The sequence below is a fragment of the Caretta caretta genome, chromosome 23, assembly GCF_965140235.1.
Source record: "Caretta caretta isolate rCarCar2 chromosome 23, rCarCar1.hap1, whole genome shotgun sequence".
NCBI classification, from domain to species: domain Eukaryota; kingdom Metazoa; phylum Chordata; order Testudines; family Cheloniidae; genus Caretta; species Caretta caretta.
The window spans coordinates 12661105-12678531 of NC_134228.1; the positions used below are offsets into that span (position 1 = coordinate 12661105).

General features: G+C 67.7%; 3 protein-coding genes across 5 annotated transcripts; 1 reads left to right on the top strand and 2 right to left on the bottom strand.

Moving 5' to 3' along the window:
- Nucleotides 1–64: 64 nt before the first annotated feature.
- MBOAT7 (membrane bound acylglycerophosphatidylinositol O-acyltransferase MBOAT7) lies at nt 65–7070 on the bottom strand. 2 transcript variants are annotated; one of them, XM_048832602.2, is made up of 8 exons: nt 6905–7070; nt 5603–5685; nt 4825–4954; nt 4478–4604; nt 3587–3743; nt 2888–3239; nt 2003–2191; nt 65–1494 (listed from the first exon to the last, which is right to left on the bottom strand). In XM_048832602.2, the coding sequence occupies exons 2-8, from the start codon at nt 5676–5678 to the stop codon at nt 1104–1106; spliced, it is 1422 nt and encodes a 473-aa protein (XP_048688559.1). In that variant the 5' UTR covers nt 5679–5685; nt 6905–7070; the 3' UTR covers nt 65–1103. The 2 variants fall into 2 exon arrangements, with proteins under 2 accessions (XP_048688559.1, XP_048688560.1); XM_048832603.2 differs by lacking the exon at nt 4825–4954 and having other exon boundaries at nt 6905–6918.
- Nucleotides 7071–7199: 129 nt separating this feature from the next.
- TSEN34 (tRNA splicing endonuclease subunit 34) lies at nt 7200–10094 on the top strand. Of its 2 annotated transcripts, none has more exons than XM_048832637.2 (5): nt 7200–7343; nt 8119–8386; nt 8605–8761; nt 9046–9300; nt 9507–10094. In XM_048832637.2, exons 2-5 carry the CDS (start codon nt 8132–8134, stop codon nt 9692–9694), a joined length of 855 nt encoding a protein of 284 aa, XP_048688594.2. In that variant the 5' UTR covers nt 7200–7343; nt 8119–8131; the 3' UTR covers nt 9695–10094. The 2 variants fall into 2 exon arrangements, with proteins under 2 accessions (XP_048688594.2, XP_048688596.2); XM_048832639.2 differs by having other exon boundaries at nt 7209–7343; nt 8078–8386.
- GRWD1 (glutamate rich WD repeat containing 1) lies at nt 10047–14996 on the bottom strand. Its single transcript, XM_048832598.2, has 7 exons — nt 14738–14996; nt 14023–14140; nt 13202–13352; nt 12694–12907; nt 12340–12482; nt 11899–12096; nt 10047–11249 (listed from the first exon to the last, which is right to left on the bottom strand). The coding sequence occupies exons 1-7, from the start codon at nt 14994–14996 to the stop codon at nt 10929–10931; spliced, it is 1404 nt and encodes a 467-aa protein (XP_048688555.2). The 3' UTR covers nt 10047–10928.
- Nucleotides 14997–17427: the final 2431 nt, after the last annotated feature.

Here is a 17427-nt window from a genome sequence, read left to right on the forward strand (position 1 = left end):
CTGGGGAATGGGGCTTAATGGAGGGGGGTTCCTGGGGGGGGGCGCGAGACACTCAGACAGGGGGTTGTTTTCAAGTCTTTATTTGCTGCAGCTGCCGCCCCCGCGGCATGGAAATACAACCCAGCGGGGGGGGGGGATGCGGTGGTAAAGGAGACCCCCCACCCTGAGCCCTCCTGTCACCCCAGATGCCCCCCTCCCCCAGTGGTTAATAGCATAGGAAAGGGAAAGAGACCTCCGAGCGGGAGGGGGGCTTTCTACCAGCGACCCCCCGCCGCACCCCCAGCTAAGCACAGACCAGCTGCCTATGCTGCGGGACGTTCTCCCCCCAAACCCCCCAGCAGCTGGGGGGGGAGTTATGTGGCCCGTTCAAGGCTCTGCCTGAGAACGGTGCCAATTTGTTTCACACAAGATGGAGGGGGGCCCGCCTGGCTTAAAATTGGTGGGAACCATCTCCCCCCCCATTTGGAGGCTGGTCCCCAAGCCAGCGGTTCTCATACTTTTGTACGGGTGACCCCTTTCCCACAGCAGATCGCTGAGAGCGACCCCCACCCCCCCATCAATTAATAACAAATGTTGATATATTAAACACCATTATAAATGCTGGGAGGCCAAGCAGGGTTTGGTGTGGAGGGTGACAGCTCGCGACCCCCCCCATGTAATAACCTCACGACCCCCTGAGGAGTCCCAACCCCCCCCGTTTGAGAACCCCCCTTTTAAAGCCACAGTGAAGCATCGGCTGGGGGGAGGGGTAGAAACCACCCTCTTATTTGGGGATCTTGCGGGGCCGAGGGGAGAATCTGCCTGTGCGGGGGAAGGGCTCCCACCCCCTCAAGAGTGCGGGGGAGGGGCAGGCCTGCCAGACCCCTTGGGGGAAGCCTGGTAGCAGCTCAGGCTCTCCCCCCCCATGGAGGTCTGGGGCAGGTTCCCCCTCCCAGCCAGCCACAAGGAGAGGTGGGGGCCTGCAAAGAGGGGACGATCGGGGGGGGCACCCCATTTGCCTCGGCCCTCCCCCCTCCATGGCCAGCACAGAGCCGCTGTGTGGGTCCTGTTCCCAGCCCCCGGGGGGAGGCGGCTCCCGGGGTGGGCGCCCCCCCTCGCCCTGGCTATTCCCCGCCCCCCAGCGGCCCCGCTCGGCGCGGCCCCTCGGCGGCGCGGGGGGCAGAGCGGGGCAGGGCGCGGCCCAGCAGCAGCAGGCCCAGGGCCCCGAGGTGGACGCAGAAGTAGACGGCCCACCAGTAGCGCAGGGTGGGGCCCAGCTCCCGCAGAACGAAGCCCATGCACATGTAGTCGTAGGCCCGCATCTTGAGGAACCAGTGCAGCCAGGCGCCCCCCGAGCGCTCCGGCTCCGGCTCCGGCGCCGCCCCCCGGCGCCCCCGCAGCCCGGCCTCCAGCGCCCCCTCGGCCGCCAGGCACAGCGGGATGGTCAGGAAGCTGAGGTAGTAGCCGGGGTGCAGGCCGTGCCAATAGGCCGAAATCAGCATGGTCCAGCCGCTCCTGGGGGGGTGGGGGGGCAGGGTTAGTGGGGGGGGGGATCTGAGCCCCCCCCATGTTTGCCTCCTTCCCCTTCCTAGTCTTCAGCCACCCCCAGCCTCTTGTGAGTCCCCCTCCCCCACCCCATTTGACGCCCCCAGAGATTTCACCTCTAATCCCCCATGCCTATGAGCCCCCCCACATGACTCCCACTGCCTCCAGTATCCATGCCCCCTCCCCATGTGACACCCCCCACCCACGATTTCCCCTTCATGCCCCATATTGGGACCCTCAGCCTCCCCCCTGCCACAAGGCCCCCCCCTTCACAGGACCCCCCAGATCTCTGAGCCCCCCCATCTGACCCCCCCCTTTCCCCGGGATCTCCAAGCCCCCCCCCCGTGAGCCACCTGATCAGCGAGCGTCCCCACGAGACCCCCCCCAGATTTCCGAGTTCTCCCCATGACCCCCCCAGGATCTTCGAGGCCCCCCCACACACAATGGTCTCCCCCTCATGGCTCCCCGTGTCCCCCACCTCATGACGTAGGAGCGGAAGGGGGCGTTCTTGTAGATGTATTGGGCCAGCCACCACTGCACGGTCATGTTCCAGTACCGCATGCCGTCCCGCACCCGCACGCAGAAGTCGGTGCCGTACGGGTCGATGTTCTTGATGGTCTCGTAGTCGTACTCAGGGGGCGCCGCCCCTGGAGCCCCCTCCTCCGTGCTGGGGTGGGGAGAGCAGTCAGTGAGAGGGAATGAGACCTCGCCCTGGGGCCGGATGGGAGCCGGCGCCCCCTACAGGGGAAAGGCCCCGGGCCCCATTCCCCGCCCCCCTGAGCCAGCCTGTCCCTGCCCTGGGGCCGGGTGGGAGCCGGCGCCCCCTAGAGGGGAAAGGCCCCGGGCCCCATTCCCCGCCCCCCTGAGCCAGCCTGTCCCTGCCCTGGGGCCGGGTGGGAGCCGGCGCCCCCTAGAGAGGAAAGGCCCTGGGCCCCACTCCCCACCCCCCTGAGCCAGCCAGTCCCTGCCCTGGGGCCGGGTGGGAGCCGGCATCCCCTACAGGGGAAAGGCCCCGGGCCCCACTCCCCACCCCCCTGAGCCAGCCAGTCCCTGCCCTGGGGCCGGGTGGGAGCCGGCATCCCCTACAGGGGAAAGGCCCCGGGCCCCACTCCCCACCCCCCTGAGCCAGCCAGTCCCTGCCCTGCGGCCAGGTGGGAGCCGGCGCCCCCTACAGGGGAAAGGCCCCGGGCCCCACTCCCCGCCCCCCTGAGCCAGCCAGTCCCTGCCCTGGGCCGGGTGGGAGCCGGCGCCCCCTAGAGGGGAAAGGCCCCGGGCCCCATTCCCCGCCCCCCTGAGCCAGCCTGTCCCTGCCCTGGGGCCAGGTGAGAGCTGGCGCCCCAGAGGGGCAGGCCCGCGGGCGCACCTGGGGCAGTGGGCGGTGGGGCCCCCGCCGGGGCGGGAGCGGGCGGCCGTGGGGTAGGCCCCAAAGGCAGCCGCGATGCAGCCGCACTCTGCGCAGAGCCAGGCCACGTAGAAGCGCATGCGGAAGACGAAGAAGATGGGCACCATGTAGAAGAGGCGGAAGGGCAGCGCCCGGGCGTCGAAGGCCTCGCTCCGCACGTAGTCCAGCGGGAAGAGCCACGCGGCCCCCAGGAAGAGCAGCCCGTAGACCGGGACCAGCCGGGCCCGCGCCAGCAGGGGGCGCCAGCTGGGGATGGCCTGGGAGTCCGGCTGCTGCAGCCAGTCCAGGTAGGTCCTGTAGCGGTAGAAGGGGCCTGGCGGGGGATGGAGGGTGGCAGGAAAGGGGGGGGAGTATGGTGGGGGAGGGGGGGCAGATGAGGAAGGAGGCCAGGATGGGGGAAAGGGGGGGAAATGCAGTTAAAGGTAACAGTGGGAAAGACTCCGGCTGGACCCCGTCCCCTCACAGAGCAGGGGAGTGAACCCAGGAGTCCTGGCTCCCAGCCCCCCCACCCCACCTCTAACCACTAGCCCCACTCCCTTCCCAGAGCCAGGGAGCGAACCCAGGAGTCCTGGTTCCCAGCAGCCCCCCCCCAACCACTAGCCCCCGCTCCCCTCCCAGAGCCGGGGAGAGGACCCAGGTGTCCGGCCGCCCGCCGCGTACCTGTCATGAGCCCCACGTAGCAGTAACCGTAGCAGAGGGTCGGGCCCAGCCCCGGCACGCTGGGGATCAGCCCAAGGGCGGGGACCTTGGTGAAGGAGGTCACGTCCTGCTTCTTGGCCTGGCTGATCTCCTGCACCTCATTGGCCAGGCTCACCATCTAGGGCAGGGGGCGCAACCCACAGGGTGAGCGCCCCCTACGGGACCACTGCTGCGGCACCGCGCCCCCCGGGCCTCACCACCACACCATGACACAGGGCCCCCCAGTTCCTCACCACCACACCACGGGGCCCCCCCACGACACAGCGCCCCCCAGTGCCTCACCACCACACCACGGGCCTCTCCCACGCCCCGCGACACAGCGCCCCCCAGTGCCTCACCACCACACCACGGGGCCCCCCCCGCGCCCCGCGACACAGGGCCCCCCAGTGCCTCAGCACCACACCACAGCGCCCCCCACGCCCCACGACACAGCGCCCCCCAGTGCCTCACCACCACACCACGGGCCCCCCCCACGCCCCACGACACAGCGCCCCCCAGTGCCTCACCACGGGGCCCCCCCGCGACACAGCGCCCCCCAGTGCCTCACCACCACACCACAGGGCCCCCCCACGCCCCGCGACACAGTGCCCCCCAGTGCCTCCCCACCACACCACGGGGCCCCCCCACGCCCCGTGACACAGCGCCCCCCAGTGCCTCACCACCACACCACAGGGCCCCCCCCGCGCCCCACGATACAGCACAGCGCCCCCTACGGGACCACTGCCACTGCACCACGCCCCCCCAACCCCCGCCACCATGGTGCAGCGCCCCCTAGTGCCCCAGAGGGGCCAACAGTGACCGGGAGGCCAGAGCGCCCCCTGCTGAGCCTCCCTGCCCCGCCCCCTGCAGCACCTTGAGGGTCAGCAGCAGCTGCACGGCGTTGGTGAAGGGGGTGGGGGCCGGCAGCCCGAAGAAAGTCACCATCCGGAAGAAGAGTAGATAGGAGAAGGTCCAGCCGAGGGTCAGGTAGTGACAGGACCTGGGGCAGAGGGCGGGTTCATTGGCCACACTCCCAGAATCCCCTGCTCCCATCACCCCCCCAACCCCTCCCAGCTCCCAGAATCCCCTGCTTAGCTCCAGGCCCCCCCATCTCGCCACAGCTCCCAAAATCGCCCCCCCACACACACACTCTACCCAGTAGACCCCACTCCTCTCCCAGAGCCAGGGATAGAACCCAGGTGTCCTGGCTCCTTCCATACCGGGGGGAGAGGCTGAGGATGACCCATGTGCCCAGGATGGTGACCAGGGAGTGCAAGGTGTGGATGTTGCAGGTGATCAGCGTCAGGAGCAGCCCCACGGCTGCCCCCCCAAACTGCTTCACTCGGTATCCTGGCGGGGGGAGGGGAGGAAAGAGACACAGATCAGATCCCAGCTCCCTTGCCACTGAGATCCCCCAGCAGCAAAGTCAGCTGGGACTTAGGGTGACCCTGGGCGGGGAATGGGGCACAGGGTCTCTCCTCTCTAGGGGGCACTGGCTCCCACCCAGCCCTGGGGAGGGGGGTTGGTTGGCTCATGGGGCAGGGAATGGGGCACAAGGGAGTTCAGAAGGTGGTGGGGATCCTGTACCCCCAAACACGCATCCCCTATCGATGGGACCCCAGAGTCCAGCAGCTTCTACTACAAGACTGGCAGGGGGAAGCTAGTGCCAGGGTTCCCTGCCCACACACACCAGCCCCCCTAAAATACCTCCAAACCCATTCTAACTCGAGACACAACCCAACCCCCCCACCCCACCCCAAGAGCTCAACCGGAGTGGAGAGAGGAAATCTTGCAAGAGGAAGCTGACGTGAGGAAACTGCAGATGGGGCTGGGTGGGGCATACCGGAGGGAATGTGGGGAAGGGCCCTTGTTGGAGGGAAAGGGGGGGGGAGTCTCTTTGGTGGGATTTTTTCTAGCCCCAATCCCTGTCCCCCCCCAGCCATGGCACGAAGGGGAGGGGCCAGAGTTACACCCCCCCCCCCAGCTGGAGTCACTCACCCCCTCTCTTGAAGACAAAGCCAATGGGGATAGAGAAAAGCAGCACGGTCAGGTAGGTCCACTCCTCCGGGGTCATCCCAGTTCTGTCGCAGGAGGAAAAACAGTGTCAGGCAGTTCCACAGCCCACCCACCCCACCGGAGCGGGGAGCAGCAGCTGCAGGGGGCGCTGACGGCTCAGCTCCTCTGTAGGTGGTAGGGGAAGAGCAGGGAGGGGAGATCCGGCCCCAGGGCAGGGACTGGCTGGCTCAGGGGGGCAGGGAATGGGGCACGGGCCTCTCCCCTGTCCATTGCTCTCATTCCATGGCCTGGGGGTGTATCGAGTTTGCCAGGTCTCAGTCCCGCTCCCAGGAGCCCCCATCGCCCAGCCCATCCAGGTGCCCCCTGGCCCCCCCGCAGCTGAGTGGCCATGGGCTGGACGAGCCACAGAGACCCAGCCTTGGGGGGTGGGCGCTAAGGCAGTATAGTTGGGGGCTGCGTGGGGGGGAGGGGGGGCTCAGTGCGTATGTGAGGTAGAATGGGGAGTTGTGGGGGAGGGAAGTTGCAGGGTGTCCTCTGCCGGGCCAGTATCTCTGCCCTAGTTCATCCACCAGGGACTATCAAGCTGCCTTGTTGCCCCCAGTGGCCACTGCCCAGCCCCCCACCCCCCCGACACTCCCCCCCACACCCGGCGGCACAAACCCCTCAGCAAGTGGGGTCTAGTGGTTAGACTGGGGGGGGGGGGTGAGGGCTGGGCTCCTGAGATCTATCCCACATGGGCTCCCTGCTCCTTCCACCTCCAGCTAAACCCTGGGCCGCTAGCTGCCTTAATCCCTTCCAGTCTCTAATCCACGCAGTTCACCCCCCACATTAGCCATTGCTGGTGCTGGGGAGAGAGGGGTACATGCCCCACGCAGTTTAATCTCACCCATTAATCCTCTCCATTAGGGGAACTCCTAGGGTCCCTAGTCCCAAACCAGGCCCTCATTGTGCCAGGCGCTGTACATTATTTATTAGGTGGATTACGGTAGCTCGCAGCCCCGCACCCATTGCGCCAGGGGCTGTACGTTATTTATTAGGTGTATTACAGTAGCTCCTTGCCCCGCCCCCTTGTGCCAGGCGCTGTACAAACACAAGACAAACACCCAGCTCCCCCCTGCTGCAGCTCACCCCCAGATTAGCAGTCCAGCTAGGGGGGACAGGAGGGGGGCTGAGAAGCAGTGGGAACCCCACATCAGGTGGGGATGGAAAACACCCTGGAACTTCTCCCCCCTCCCCACAATTCAAGTGCAGCCCCACACGCCTCAAGTTCACAGCGTTACTCACCAGCACCCGACACCAACTTCTTCCGATGGGGTCAGTACAGAATTCGCACCCGGGGGTGCCTTTGCACGGATTCACACCCCTGGGGCTCCTATGCACGAATTCACACCCCTGCGGGACCCGGTGCAGGGATTCACACCCCTGCGAGCGATTCCCTCCCCCACCCACCCAGCCCCTCACTTTGCAGCCGCGCTGCCTGCCCGTCCGCCCGCCCCCTGCTCACTTCCTTCACGCCCTGCACCCATTGGGCCCTGCAATGTTCAACACCCCCCCCACCAACTCTCCGCCCCTCCTCGGGTATTGGCCAATGGGGCCGTCGCTCAGCTGCAAGAACCCCGCCCCCCCTCGCCTTGCAGCAGCAGAGAGAGGGACCGGCCAGTTTGCTTTGCAAACAGCCCCAGGTCCACCCCAGAGCTGGGTGCAGGGGAGCCCAGGGGTGAAGGTGAGTGAACTACGGAAGGGGGGTGTGGAGGGGGGATTACCCACAATCCCCTGGGGGAAAGAAGCAGCGTTTGGTATAGGTGCGTGTGGCTCTTTAAGAATTTCCCAGAATTCCTTTTGGGGGGGGGTGGCCTTTTAAGAAAGGGTTACCCAGAATACCTTGCGGGGAAGGGGCAGCGGTTTTTTATTTTTAGTGTGTGGCCCTTTAACAAACTGTTCCCAGAATCCTTTCTGTGTGTGTGTGGGCGGGTGGGGGGTGCCAATGGAGGGTTTTTAAGAATGGGACTCCCAGAATGCCTTGGGGCAGGGGGCGGGACTTGGTGTGGGTGGGTGTGGCCATTTAAAGGGATCACCACCATGTGGCCAGAACCAGGTGCCCTGAAAAGGGCTTTCCCAGCATCCTCTGGGGCGTCAGCGGGGCTTGGCCTCCCTAGCCCCAGGGCATGATGGGATTGAAGTGCGCCCCCTCCATCCCAACTTGGGACCCCTAGCCCCAGGGCATGATGGGATTGAAGTGCACCCCCTCCATCCCAACTTGGGACCCCTAGCCCCAGGGCATGATGGGATTGCCCCCCACCCACGCTGGGGGCCTGGCCCTGGCAGTGGGGCATGCTGGGATTGTGGCACCCCCTGCCCCAGAGCATGCTGGGATTGTTGTGCCCCGCCCCAGAAGTGGCTGCATCTCCGCGCTGGGCGAGGTGTCCCCATGTAACCAGCCCCCGTGCCCTGCCCCAGAGGGGCCACACCCCCCACCCTTGCCACTCCCCTCTCTGCAGCTGGCGTGGCACCATGATCCGGATCCACGTGCTGGAGGGGGCGGCTCTCGTGTGGAGCGTGGAGGACGCCAGGGAGATCCGTGAGCGGTTCCGGCTGGTGGGGACCCTGGTGGGGGCGCTGGCCCGCAAGCCCCGGCAGAACGCCCGCCTGGGCCTCCCCCTGCAGCTGCTCCCCGAGGAGGCCCGGCTGCTTGCCGAGCTGGGCGCAGCCGTCCTGGTGAGGGGCACCGAGATCCAGCCCCCGGCGGAGGGGGAGGAACCGACCCAGGTGAGGGACCTGGGGCCTTGCTCCTCCAGGGGGTGCTGATCCAGCCCCAGGGCAGGGACTGGCTGGCTCAGGGGGGCAGAGAATGGGGCACCAGCTCGGGCACAGGGCAAGGTGCAGCGGCGGGGGGGGCGGAGCATGTTTGGGGGCGGGGATGCTGTGGGGAGATGGCTGTGCCGTGCACCCCATCCCGGAGCTAACCCCCTCTCCCCCGAACCCAGGCGTCCGAGGTGGAGGCCTACCAGCGGGAGCTGGAGGAGAGCTACCAGGAGCAGCAGCGCCTGGCTGGGGCAGAGAGGGGGGCCCTGCTGGCCCGGCTGGCCGAGCGCATCGCCCAGGGCCGAGCCCGTCGCAGAGAGCAGCGCGGGGAGACGCCAGGTGGGGCTGGGGCTCGGAGGGGAGACCTGCTGCGGAAACCCAGGGACTGCAGAGAAAGGGGGGCTCTCCTCTGTTTGTCAGTGCTGGGCCCAGGGGGGGGGGGGGAACTCATTTGTGGATCAGTGCCAGGCCCCCATATACCCGGCCCCTGCGCCCCACCCCAGAGGGACCACATCTCAGTGGTGGGTGAGGGGTCCCTGTATAACCAGCCCCTGTACCCCACCCCAGATGCAGCTGCACTCCAGCCCCGGCTTCTCCTAGCCTGTTGCTCTCTTTGCTCTCAGACACTGCGGAGGATTCGGGGCTCCTGGATTCGCCCTTCGTCCTGCCCCGGGGCTCCATGATGGTCCAGCTGCCCACGGCCCGGCGGCACCCGGGGCAGGTCGAGCGGGTGGACTGGACCTCCCCCTCCCCGGACTGGCCTCACGCCGGCTGCCCGGCCCACGAGGCCCGGTACCGCGTCTTCCGCGAGCTGTGGGGCAGGGGATACTACCTGTCCGGAGGGAGCAAGTTTGGGGGAGACTTCCTTGTGTACCCAGGTAGGTGTGGGGGGGGCTGGCCACAGCCTGGGGGAAATGGGGCAGGGGATGCTGGCCAGCCCTGGGGAGGGGCGCATGGAGGTGGGTGGGGACATTGTTGGTCCCAGAAGTGGGGGAGGGGATGGGTTGAGGGGGGGTGCTCGGGGGAGGGATTGGGGCAGGGGGCATCTGGCCTGACTCCTTCCCCTTCGGCCTCTCCCCTGCAGGCGACCCCCTGCGGTTCCATGCCCACTACATCGCGCTGTGCTGCCCTCAGGGGGCCCCCCTCCCGCTCCGCACCCTGGTGGCAGCCGCCCGCCTGGGCACCGGCGTCAAGAAGACCCTGCTGCTCTGCTCGCCAGGCCCGAGCGGCGCCCTCGCCTTCACCTCTCTGCAGTGGAGCGGGCTGCAGTGACCCCTCCCGTGGGACAGCCAGGAACTGGACTGGTGGGGGGGCACAATCTGCTCCCAACCAGGCACTGAGCACCCCTCCCCCCGGAACAAAGCCAGCCGGGGCAGGAGGGGACGCTGCTGGGGGGGGCTGCCGGCTCGGGGCTGAGCGGTGAACAAGGGATGTTAATAAAGACGAGGCAGCAGCAGAACTGGAAGGGTGGGGGAGCCTAGTGCCGGGCTAGCAGGGGGCTGGGGGTCGGGAGTGAGGGGCACCGGCAGGGCTGGGGGGGGGCAGGGCAGCGATAAGGAGGGGCTGTGGATCGGGGGAGGCCTCAGGCAGAGCTGGGTCCCCCCCCAGATTGACCAGACCCCAGTAGGTTATAAACTTTTTTTCTTTAATTAAAACTGAACTTGCCAGAAAATAGATATTATGTACTAACCTGCCCCCCCAGGCAGGGCCCATGGGGGGGGGGGGAAGAGACAGTGGACCCCTCCCCCAATCTGGGGTTAAAGTGGGAGGGACCTGACTGTGACACCCTCCTGCCCCCCTCTGTATTTTGGGGTCTGTCTCCCATCCCTCTACCCCCTGGGAGCGAGCTTCCCCCCCCCCCATCACTGTATGGTGGCAGCACCCAAAAATATAGTTGGAGTGAACCAACTCTTCTCCCTCCACCTATGCAAAATTGGTAGCCTCTGGAGTAATCACAATAAAATGGAGATGATGACCCCCCCATCCCAAGTAGTAGCAACCAAATTCAGACCAAGCCATGTACAATTGAGGGGGAAATTAGCTTGAAATCAGCCCCTCCCATATCCACATTAGATGGTAGTTCCCAAAAACAAGCCGCAGAACACTGCATTTTCTAGAGGGGTGTTCCCCCCCATGCAGAATGGAAAGGTCTAGGTCCAGCCACCACCAACCCCCAAATTCTGACCAATGGTAGCAGTTGGCATACTCTATCTGCAAGGAGGTGGATAACACTGTCGTCGTCCCCCCCATTTCATGGAATGGTAGCAGCCACTAACTGGAACAGTCCAACTGCATGGAGCAAGGAGGGGGAAAGCTTGTGTTGCGGCTCCTTGTCTGGGGAATCTCCCCTTGTTGCCAGTGCAATGGTAGCAGCCGATATATGGAACAGACCAAGTCCTCCACCCCCCAAGCTTTCTCCCCATTCTGTGTAATGGGAGCAGCCCCACTTGGAATGGTCCATCTGCAAGGGGGAGGCTCCAGGCTCTCGCCCCCCGCCTGCACCCCGTCAGACGCTGATGGTGCGGAAGACGGTGAAGCCGGACAGGGCGGTGGTGATCAGGACCCCCGGGCACTGGGGCTGCCAGTGCAGCTCCTTGATGTCGGTCTCTCCCTGGTGCACGAAGAGCAGCTGGGGGGGGATGGAGGCCAGGGCCGGGTCATCCTCGCTCTCCCCCTCCCCCTCCTGGTCCCGCTCCACCGCCAGGTCCCACTGGGTCACCTGGTTGTCCGCACCGGCGGCCGCAAACACCCCCCCGTCCGCGGGGTGCCACTCCACCGAGGTGATGGGCGCTGTGTGCTGCTTGAAGGTCGCCACGCTCGTGCCCGTCTGTGGGGGGAGAGGGCAGTGGTGAGGGGGGCTGTGGGTTGGGAGTGAGGGGCACCGGCAGAGCCTGGGGGGGAGCCCAGGGCTGGGCTAGCAGCAGGCTGCGGGTCGGGAGTGAGGGGCACCGGCAGAGCCTGGGAGGAAGCCCAGGGCTGGGCTAGCAGGGGGCTGCGGGTTGGGAGTGAGGGGCACCGGCAGAGCCTGGGGGGGAGCCCAGGGCTGGGCTAGCAGCAGGCTGCGGGTCGGGAGTGAGGGGCACCGGCAGAGCCTGGGAGGAAGCCCAGGGCTGGGCTAGCAGGGGGCTGCGGGTTGGGAGTGAGGGGCACCGGCAGAGCCTGGGGGGGAGCCCAGGGCTGGGCTAGCAGCAGGCTGCGGGTCGGGAGTGAGGGGCACCGGCAGAGCTGTGGGGGGGGCCCAGGGCGGGGCTAGCAGCGGGCTGCGGGTCGGGAGTGAGGGGCACCGGCAGAGCCTGGGGGGAAGCCCAGGGCTGGGCTAGCAGGGGGCTGCGGGTCGGGAGTGAGGGGCACCGGCAGAGCCTCGGGGGGTGGAGCCCAGGGCTGGGCTAGCAGGGGGCTGCGGGTCGGGAGTGAGGGGCACCGGCAGAGCTGAGGGGAGCCCCCAAGAGACCTGGGGGAGCCCAGGGGGCACCGACCTGGAAGAGGCGCAGGTCCCAGACGCGCAGGGCCCCGTCGTCCCCCCCGCTGAGGAGGAAGGGCTCGTGGCGGTTCCAGCTGATGACGTTGACGTCGCTGGCATGGGCCCGGCTGGCCGTCAGCATGCAGGCCCGGCCCGGCGCCGCCCGCACGTCCCACACCCGGATGGACCCGTCCGCCGAGCACGAGGCAAACACCTGGGCGAGAGGGGGTCAGGGCAGCGTGGCCACCTGCCAGGGGCCCATCTACCCCGGTGTCCCCACCGCCCTGCCCCTCCAGATCAGCCCCATGGGCCCATCTACCCTAGTACCGTGCCCTGCCCCCAGGATCAGCCCCATGTGGCCGTCTACCCTGGTGTCCCCCCCGCCCCGCCCCCAGGATCAGCCCCAGAGGCCCGTCTACCCCAGTGCCCTGTTTCTCCTGGCAGGACTGCCACTCACTGTGGCTTCTGTCGGCGACCACTGCAGGTCCTCCACGGAGGCGGTGTGGGCGGTGAAGGGGCGCTGGTCCACGTGCCACGTCCCGTCCGCCTTGGGGCTCCACAGGTGAATGTTCTTGTTTGAGTCACCAGTCACGAGACGCCCTGCGGGTGGGGGCAGAGCTGGGGTCACAGGGAGCTCCCACAGCTAGCGCCCCTCACTCCCAACCCATAGCCCCGTCACCCCCAGCTCTGCCGGTGCCCCTCACTCCCGACCCGCAGCCCCCTGCTAGCCCAGCCCTGGGCTCCCCCAGCTCTGCCGGTGCCCCTCACTCCCGACCCGCAGCCCCCTGCCACCCGGCGACCCTCGGCTCACCGGGCACCATGGGGGACCAGTCCATGGCAAAGCCCTCAGTCATGTGTCCGGCAAAGGAGAAGAGGGGTTTGATTTTGGCCTGCTCCTCCCGCAGAAAGGTGGCCATGGCCTGAGGGTCTGAGATGGCCACCAGGGGGCGCTGTAGGTCGTAAATCTCCACCTGCCCCTTCTCCGACCAGACGGCAGCCACCTGCGTCCCGCCCAGCTGGGTGACCTGCCAGGAAGGAAAGGGTTAACCCCAGCATGGGGGAAGGGGGCACTGTGCTGTTGGGGCGGGGGAAGGGTGCTGTGCTGAGGGGACGCTAGGCAGGAGGGGGAGGCTCGCTTGGGGGCGCGGGCCCCAATGCCCCCTGTGCTGCTGGGAGCAGGGGATGCCGCACTGGGGGTGGGGGGGAGCTCGTCGGGGGGCGCTGCGCTGGTGGGGACTCTGCTCAGGGGGGCACGGTGCTGGGGGGGGCTCGACAGGTGGTGCTGTGCTGGGGGGGGGCTCGGTGCTGGGGGGCCGTACCCGAACGCGGTTGATGCCCCCGTAGTGGGGGATCATGGCCAGCTCCAGCTGCGGCTTCTTCTCCTCCTCCTCGTCGTCGTCCTCGTCGCTGTTGCTGCTCTCGGCACCCGCCCCCGTGCGGTGCAGATTGTGCATCTTCATCACCAGCAGCCTGGCGGAGAGAGGGACCCCCTGAGCCCTGCCCTCAGCCAGGGGCCCCACCAGCCCCTGCGCCCCGCGGAATGGGGCCCAGGGCCTCTCCCCTCTAGGGGGCGCTGGCCTGAACCCTGTCACCGGCTCAGCATGGAGATCAAGGGCCACAGGGAGCCAGCCCCCCCTCTGTGGGTCAGGCAGGGGGTTTCTGGGGGACACCAGGGGTGGCCGCGGGTGACCGCCCAGGGCTCTGTGCTCGGGGGGTGCCGGCGCCCGGGCAGGGGAAGAGGCGCGCGCTCCCCACTCGCGGGCGGGTCGGGCCGGCTCCCAGCCTGGGGCGGGGCTGAAGTCGGGGGGTGTTTGTTGCAAGTTGCGGCTGGGGTGCCCTGCGGGGCGGGCTGGGGCCAGGCCTGGCCGTGCCCCTGGGAACGGAGCTACTTCCGCTCGGGGTCTCCTGCCCTCACCCCGGGCAGCCGCTCACCCCCCCGCAGTGCCCGGGCAGACGGGGCGCGCCTGGGCGAGCAGCAAGCGCTCCTGGGGGTGCCCCGCAGTGCCTGACCTGGGGCAGCGCTGAGAAACGGGGCTCCCTGGGCAGGGGTCTTGGAGAGCACACGGGGGTCTCTCCCTCTCTGGGGAGAAGCAGGGTGGGGGGCTGTGTCTCTGCCCCACGGCCGCCCCCCGGGGCTGACCTGTTGGCCTGGGCGCTCTCGGCCTGGGTGCCGGCACAGAGCTGCAGGCTGAGCGGGAAGCGGCCAAGCTCCTGGCCCAGCGGGTCGGGCACCACGTCGAAACTCAGACAGGGGGCGCCTGTGGGGAGAAAAGGGGTGAGCCCCACTGCTGAGCATGTGCCCCGCACCCCTGGCCTGTCACCCCCTGCGCCCGTCCAGTGCCCCCCTGACTGCCCCATACCCTCCTGGCCCATGGCCTGTCCTCAACCCATGTCCTCCTGTCTGCCCCACAGTGCAGCCCCACGTCTCTGTGCCCACCCCACCCCCTGCCCGCCCCACAGTGCAGCCCCACGTCTCTGTGCCCACCCCACACTGCAGCCCCACGTCTCTGTGCCCACCCCACCCCCTGCCCGCCCCACGTCTCTGTGCCCACCCCACCCCCTGCCTGCCCCACAGTGCAGCCCCACGTCTCTGTGCCCACCCCACCCCCTGCCCGCCCCACAGTGCAGCCCCACGTCTCTGTGCCCACCCCACACTGCAGCCCCACGTCTCTGTGTCCACCCTGCCCGCCCCACAGTGCAGCCCCACGTCTCTGTGCCCACCCCACCCCCTGCCCGCCCCACAGTGCAGCCCCACGTCTCTGTGCCCACCCCACACTGCAGCCCCACGTCTCTGTGTCCACCCTGCCCGCCCCACAGTGCAGCCCCACGTCTCTGTGCCCCCCGCCGGCGCTGACCCGTGCCCGCCCGGTGGTACAGCACATAGGCCTCCTCGTCCATCACCAGCTCCTCGCCCGGTCCCGGCGGGGGGCCCCGGCCCGGCAAATAGACCCGCCGCGGGGGAGCCCCCTGCCCCTCCCCCTCTTCGTCCCCGCTGCTGCTGCTGCTCGCCCCGTCCCCGGCCCAGCGCCACTCCGCCTCCGCCATCTTGGGAGAGGGCAGCGCACCCTGCGCGGCGGCCTCACGCACTTCCGCCCTCAGGCTGCGAGACGCCATCTTGGGGGAGGAGAAGCCGCGAAGCCGCGGCCATATTGGAAAAGGGCAACGGCCACCATCTTGGAACGACGCTGGGCACCGCCCCCTTGGAAACGGGCCTGAGTGATCCCAGCGCCGCCATTTTGACAAAGGGACAGGAGGAGCCGGCCGCCATCTTAGGAAGGGCGCAGCGGGGGCCGCCATGTTGGCAAAGGGCAACAGCGGCGCCATATTGACTGAGGGTAAATCTCGTCCGAGCCGCGGCCAGCGCCATTTTCAGAAAGGGAAAATCCCCAGCACCGTCCGGACGCCATCTTAACTGAGGGCACACGAAGTCCCCCGCCCCCATCCTGGCCCCACGGGCGCCATATTGAATAAGGGCATCTGGGTGACCCCCCTCACACACACATATCCCATAATCACCATGGCGACCTAAATCTCCCTCACACCCTTACACCTCACTGAACTGTCACATGGGGTAAAAGGCCGTCACCTTGGCAACACGGGCGCCATCACTGGGGACATTCCTAATATGACATCACCACATCCGCTTGTGACATCATTGCTCCAGGTCATGGCACAGCTGCCTGGGAGTCAATGATGACGTCATCATTCCCCGAGGCCATGGAAACCAACATGGGGTCATCATGGCACCAGCGACATCACAAGAGACTGCCTCACAACCTGGTGCAATGATGTCACGGGAAAGTGATGACATCATCAGAAGCAGTGATGTCACCGGGAACATGATGTAGCCACAAAAGTTGGTAAACGGGGGAGACGTTCCAAAGTATCGCCCAGGCCCCTCCCTGAACCCCCCGTCCTGCAGCCCAGCACCCCCCAGCACCACCCTGGGGCATCGGGCCCAGCCCTGACTACCAGGGAGAACGTCCCGTGCTGAGCCCCCGTCCCACACACTGCAGATCAGCGCCCCCACTGAGCCTCCTGCAGCCCAGCGCCCCACACTGAGCCCCCTGCCCCACCCCCTGCAGCACAGCGCCCCATGCTAAGCACCCGCCGCACCCCCTGCAGCCCAGTGCCCCCCACTGAGCCCCCTGCCCCACCTCCTGCAGCCCAGCACCCCCCACTGAGCCCCCACCCTGCTCCCTGCAGCCCAGCGCCCCCTGCTGAGCCTCCTGACCTGCTCCCCACAGCACAGGGCCCCTTGCTGAGCCCCCTGCCCCACAGCCCAGTGCCCCGCACTGAGCCCCCACCCTTCAGCCCAGCACCCCCTGCTGAGCCCCCTGCCCTGCTCCCTGCAGCACAGTGCCCCTTGCTGAACCCCCGCCCCACAGCCCAGCACCCCCTGCTGAGCCCCCTGTCCTGCACCCTGCAGCCCAGCACCCCCTGCTGAGCCCCCGCCCCACTTCCTGCAGCCCAGCGCCCCCCACTGAGCCCCCACCCTGCTCTCTGCAGCCCAGCGCCCCCTCCTGAGTCCCCTGCCCCACTCCCTTCAGCATGGCGCCCCATCGCTCTGCTCTGGGGCATTGGGGCCAGCACTGACTGCCAGGGCAGTGACCACCGCCTGTGGACCCCCCTCCAGTGCCCCCCCAACCAGTCTCCCCACCCAGAGCTGGCCCAGCGGCCCCCAGCTCAGTGCTAAGTGCCATGAGTGATGGCACTGGCTGCAGCGGCCACGACCCTCCCGCTCCAATGAGCACAGCAAATTTCACAGCTAAGCGGCCCCAGCTGGAGGCCTTCAGGCCGCACTCATTGGGGATTTATGATCCCAGCGAGGACGATAGGACAGAGGAAAACTGGCCTAGTCGGGATCGAAGGGCCCTGGCAGATTGAGATGAGGGGAGCTAAGGCTGGGCTGGCAGTGGCTGCAGGCTGGGAGTGAGGGGCACCAGCGGAGCTGGTGGGAGCCCAGGGCTGGGCTCGGAGGGGGCTGCGGGTTGGGAGTGAGGGGCACCGGCAGAGCTGGGGGGAGCCCAGGGCTGGGCTAGCAGGGGGCTGCGGGTCGGGAGTGAGGGGCACCGGCAGAGCTGGGGGGAGCCCAGGGCTGGGCTCGGAGGGGGCTGCGGGTCGGGAGTGAGGGGCACCGGCAGAGCTGGGGGGAGCCCAGGGCTGGGCTTGGAGGGGGCTGCGGGTCGGGAGTGAGGGGCACCGGCAGAGGGTGGGGTGGGGAGCCTAGGGCTGGGCTAGCAGGGGGCTGCGGGTCGGGAGTGAGGGGCACCGGCAGAGCTGGGGGGAGCCCAGGGCTGGGCTAGCAGGGGGCTGTGGGTCGGGAGTGAGGGGCACCGGCAGAGGGTGGGGTGGGGAGCCTAGGGAGCTGTGGGTCGGGATAGAATCGCCATCACAAGAGACACTGCATTGCAGCAAGCGCCCACCAGGGGTCGCTGTGAGTTCACACCCACTGCACGTGGGGCCGAGCCCTGGGCAGCTCAGTGCACTGAGGGCGAAGGGGCCCCAGGGGTGAAGCCAGCAGCGGGGGGGGGGGGGGTGTTAA

Bases quoted from the DNA above. Each gene is read 5' to 3' on its own strand.
- MBOAT7 (XM_048832602.2), bottom strand. From the start codon at position 5,678: ATGACCCCGGAGGAGTGGACCTACCTGACCGTGCTGCTTTTCTCTATC. The intron at 4,605-4,824 runs GTATGGAAGGAG...CCTCTGCCCCAG, and splicing joins ATCCTCAGCCTCTCCCCCCG to GTCCTGTCACTACCTGACCC. The intron at 1,495-2,002 runs GTGGGGGACACG...CCACCCCCCCAG, and splicing joins TTCCGCTCCTACGTCATGAG to GAGCGGCTGGACCATGCTGA.
- TSEN34 (XM_048832639.2), top strand. From the start codon at position 7,209: ATGGGGCCGTCGCTCAGCTGCAAGAACCCCGCCCCCCCTCGCCTTGCA. The intron at 8,762-9,045 runs GTGGGGCTGGGG...CTTTGCTCTCAG, and splicing joins GCAGCGCGGGGAGACGCCAG to ACACTGCGGAGGATTCGGGG. The intron at 9,301-9,506 runs GTAGGTGTGGGG...TCTCCCCTGCAG, and splicing joins AGACTTCCTTGTGTACCCAG to GCGACCCCCTGCGGTTCCAT.
- GRWD1 (XM_048832598.2), bottom strand. From the start codon at position 14,996: ATGGCGTCTCGCAGCCTGAGGGCGGAAGTGCGTGAGGCCGCCGCGCAG. The intron at 14,141-14,737 runs GTCAGCGCCGGC...TTCTCCCCACAG, and splicing joins GTACCACCGGGCGGGCACGG to GCGCCCCCTGTCTGAGTTTC. The intron at 12,097-12,339 runs GTGAGTGGCAGT...CCTCTCGCCCAG, and splicing joins GGTCGCCGACAGAAGCCACA to GTGTTTGCCTCGTGCTCGGC.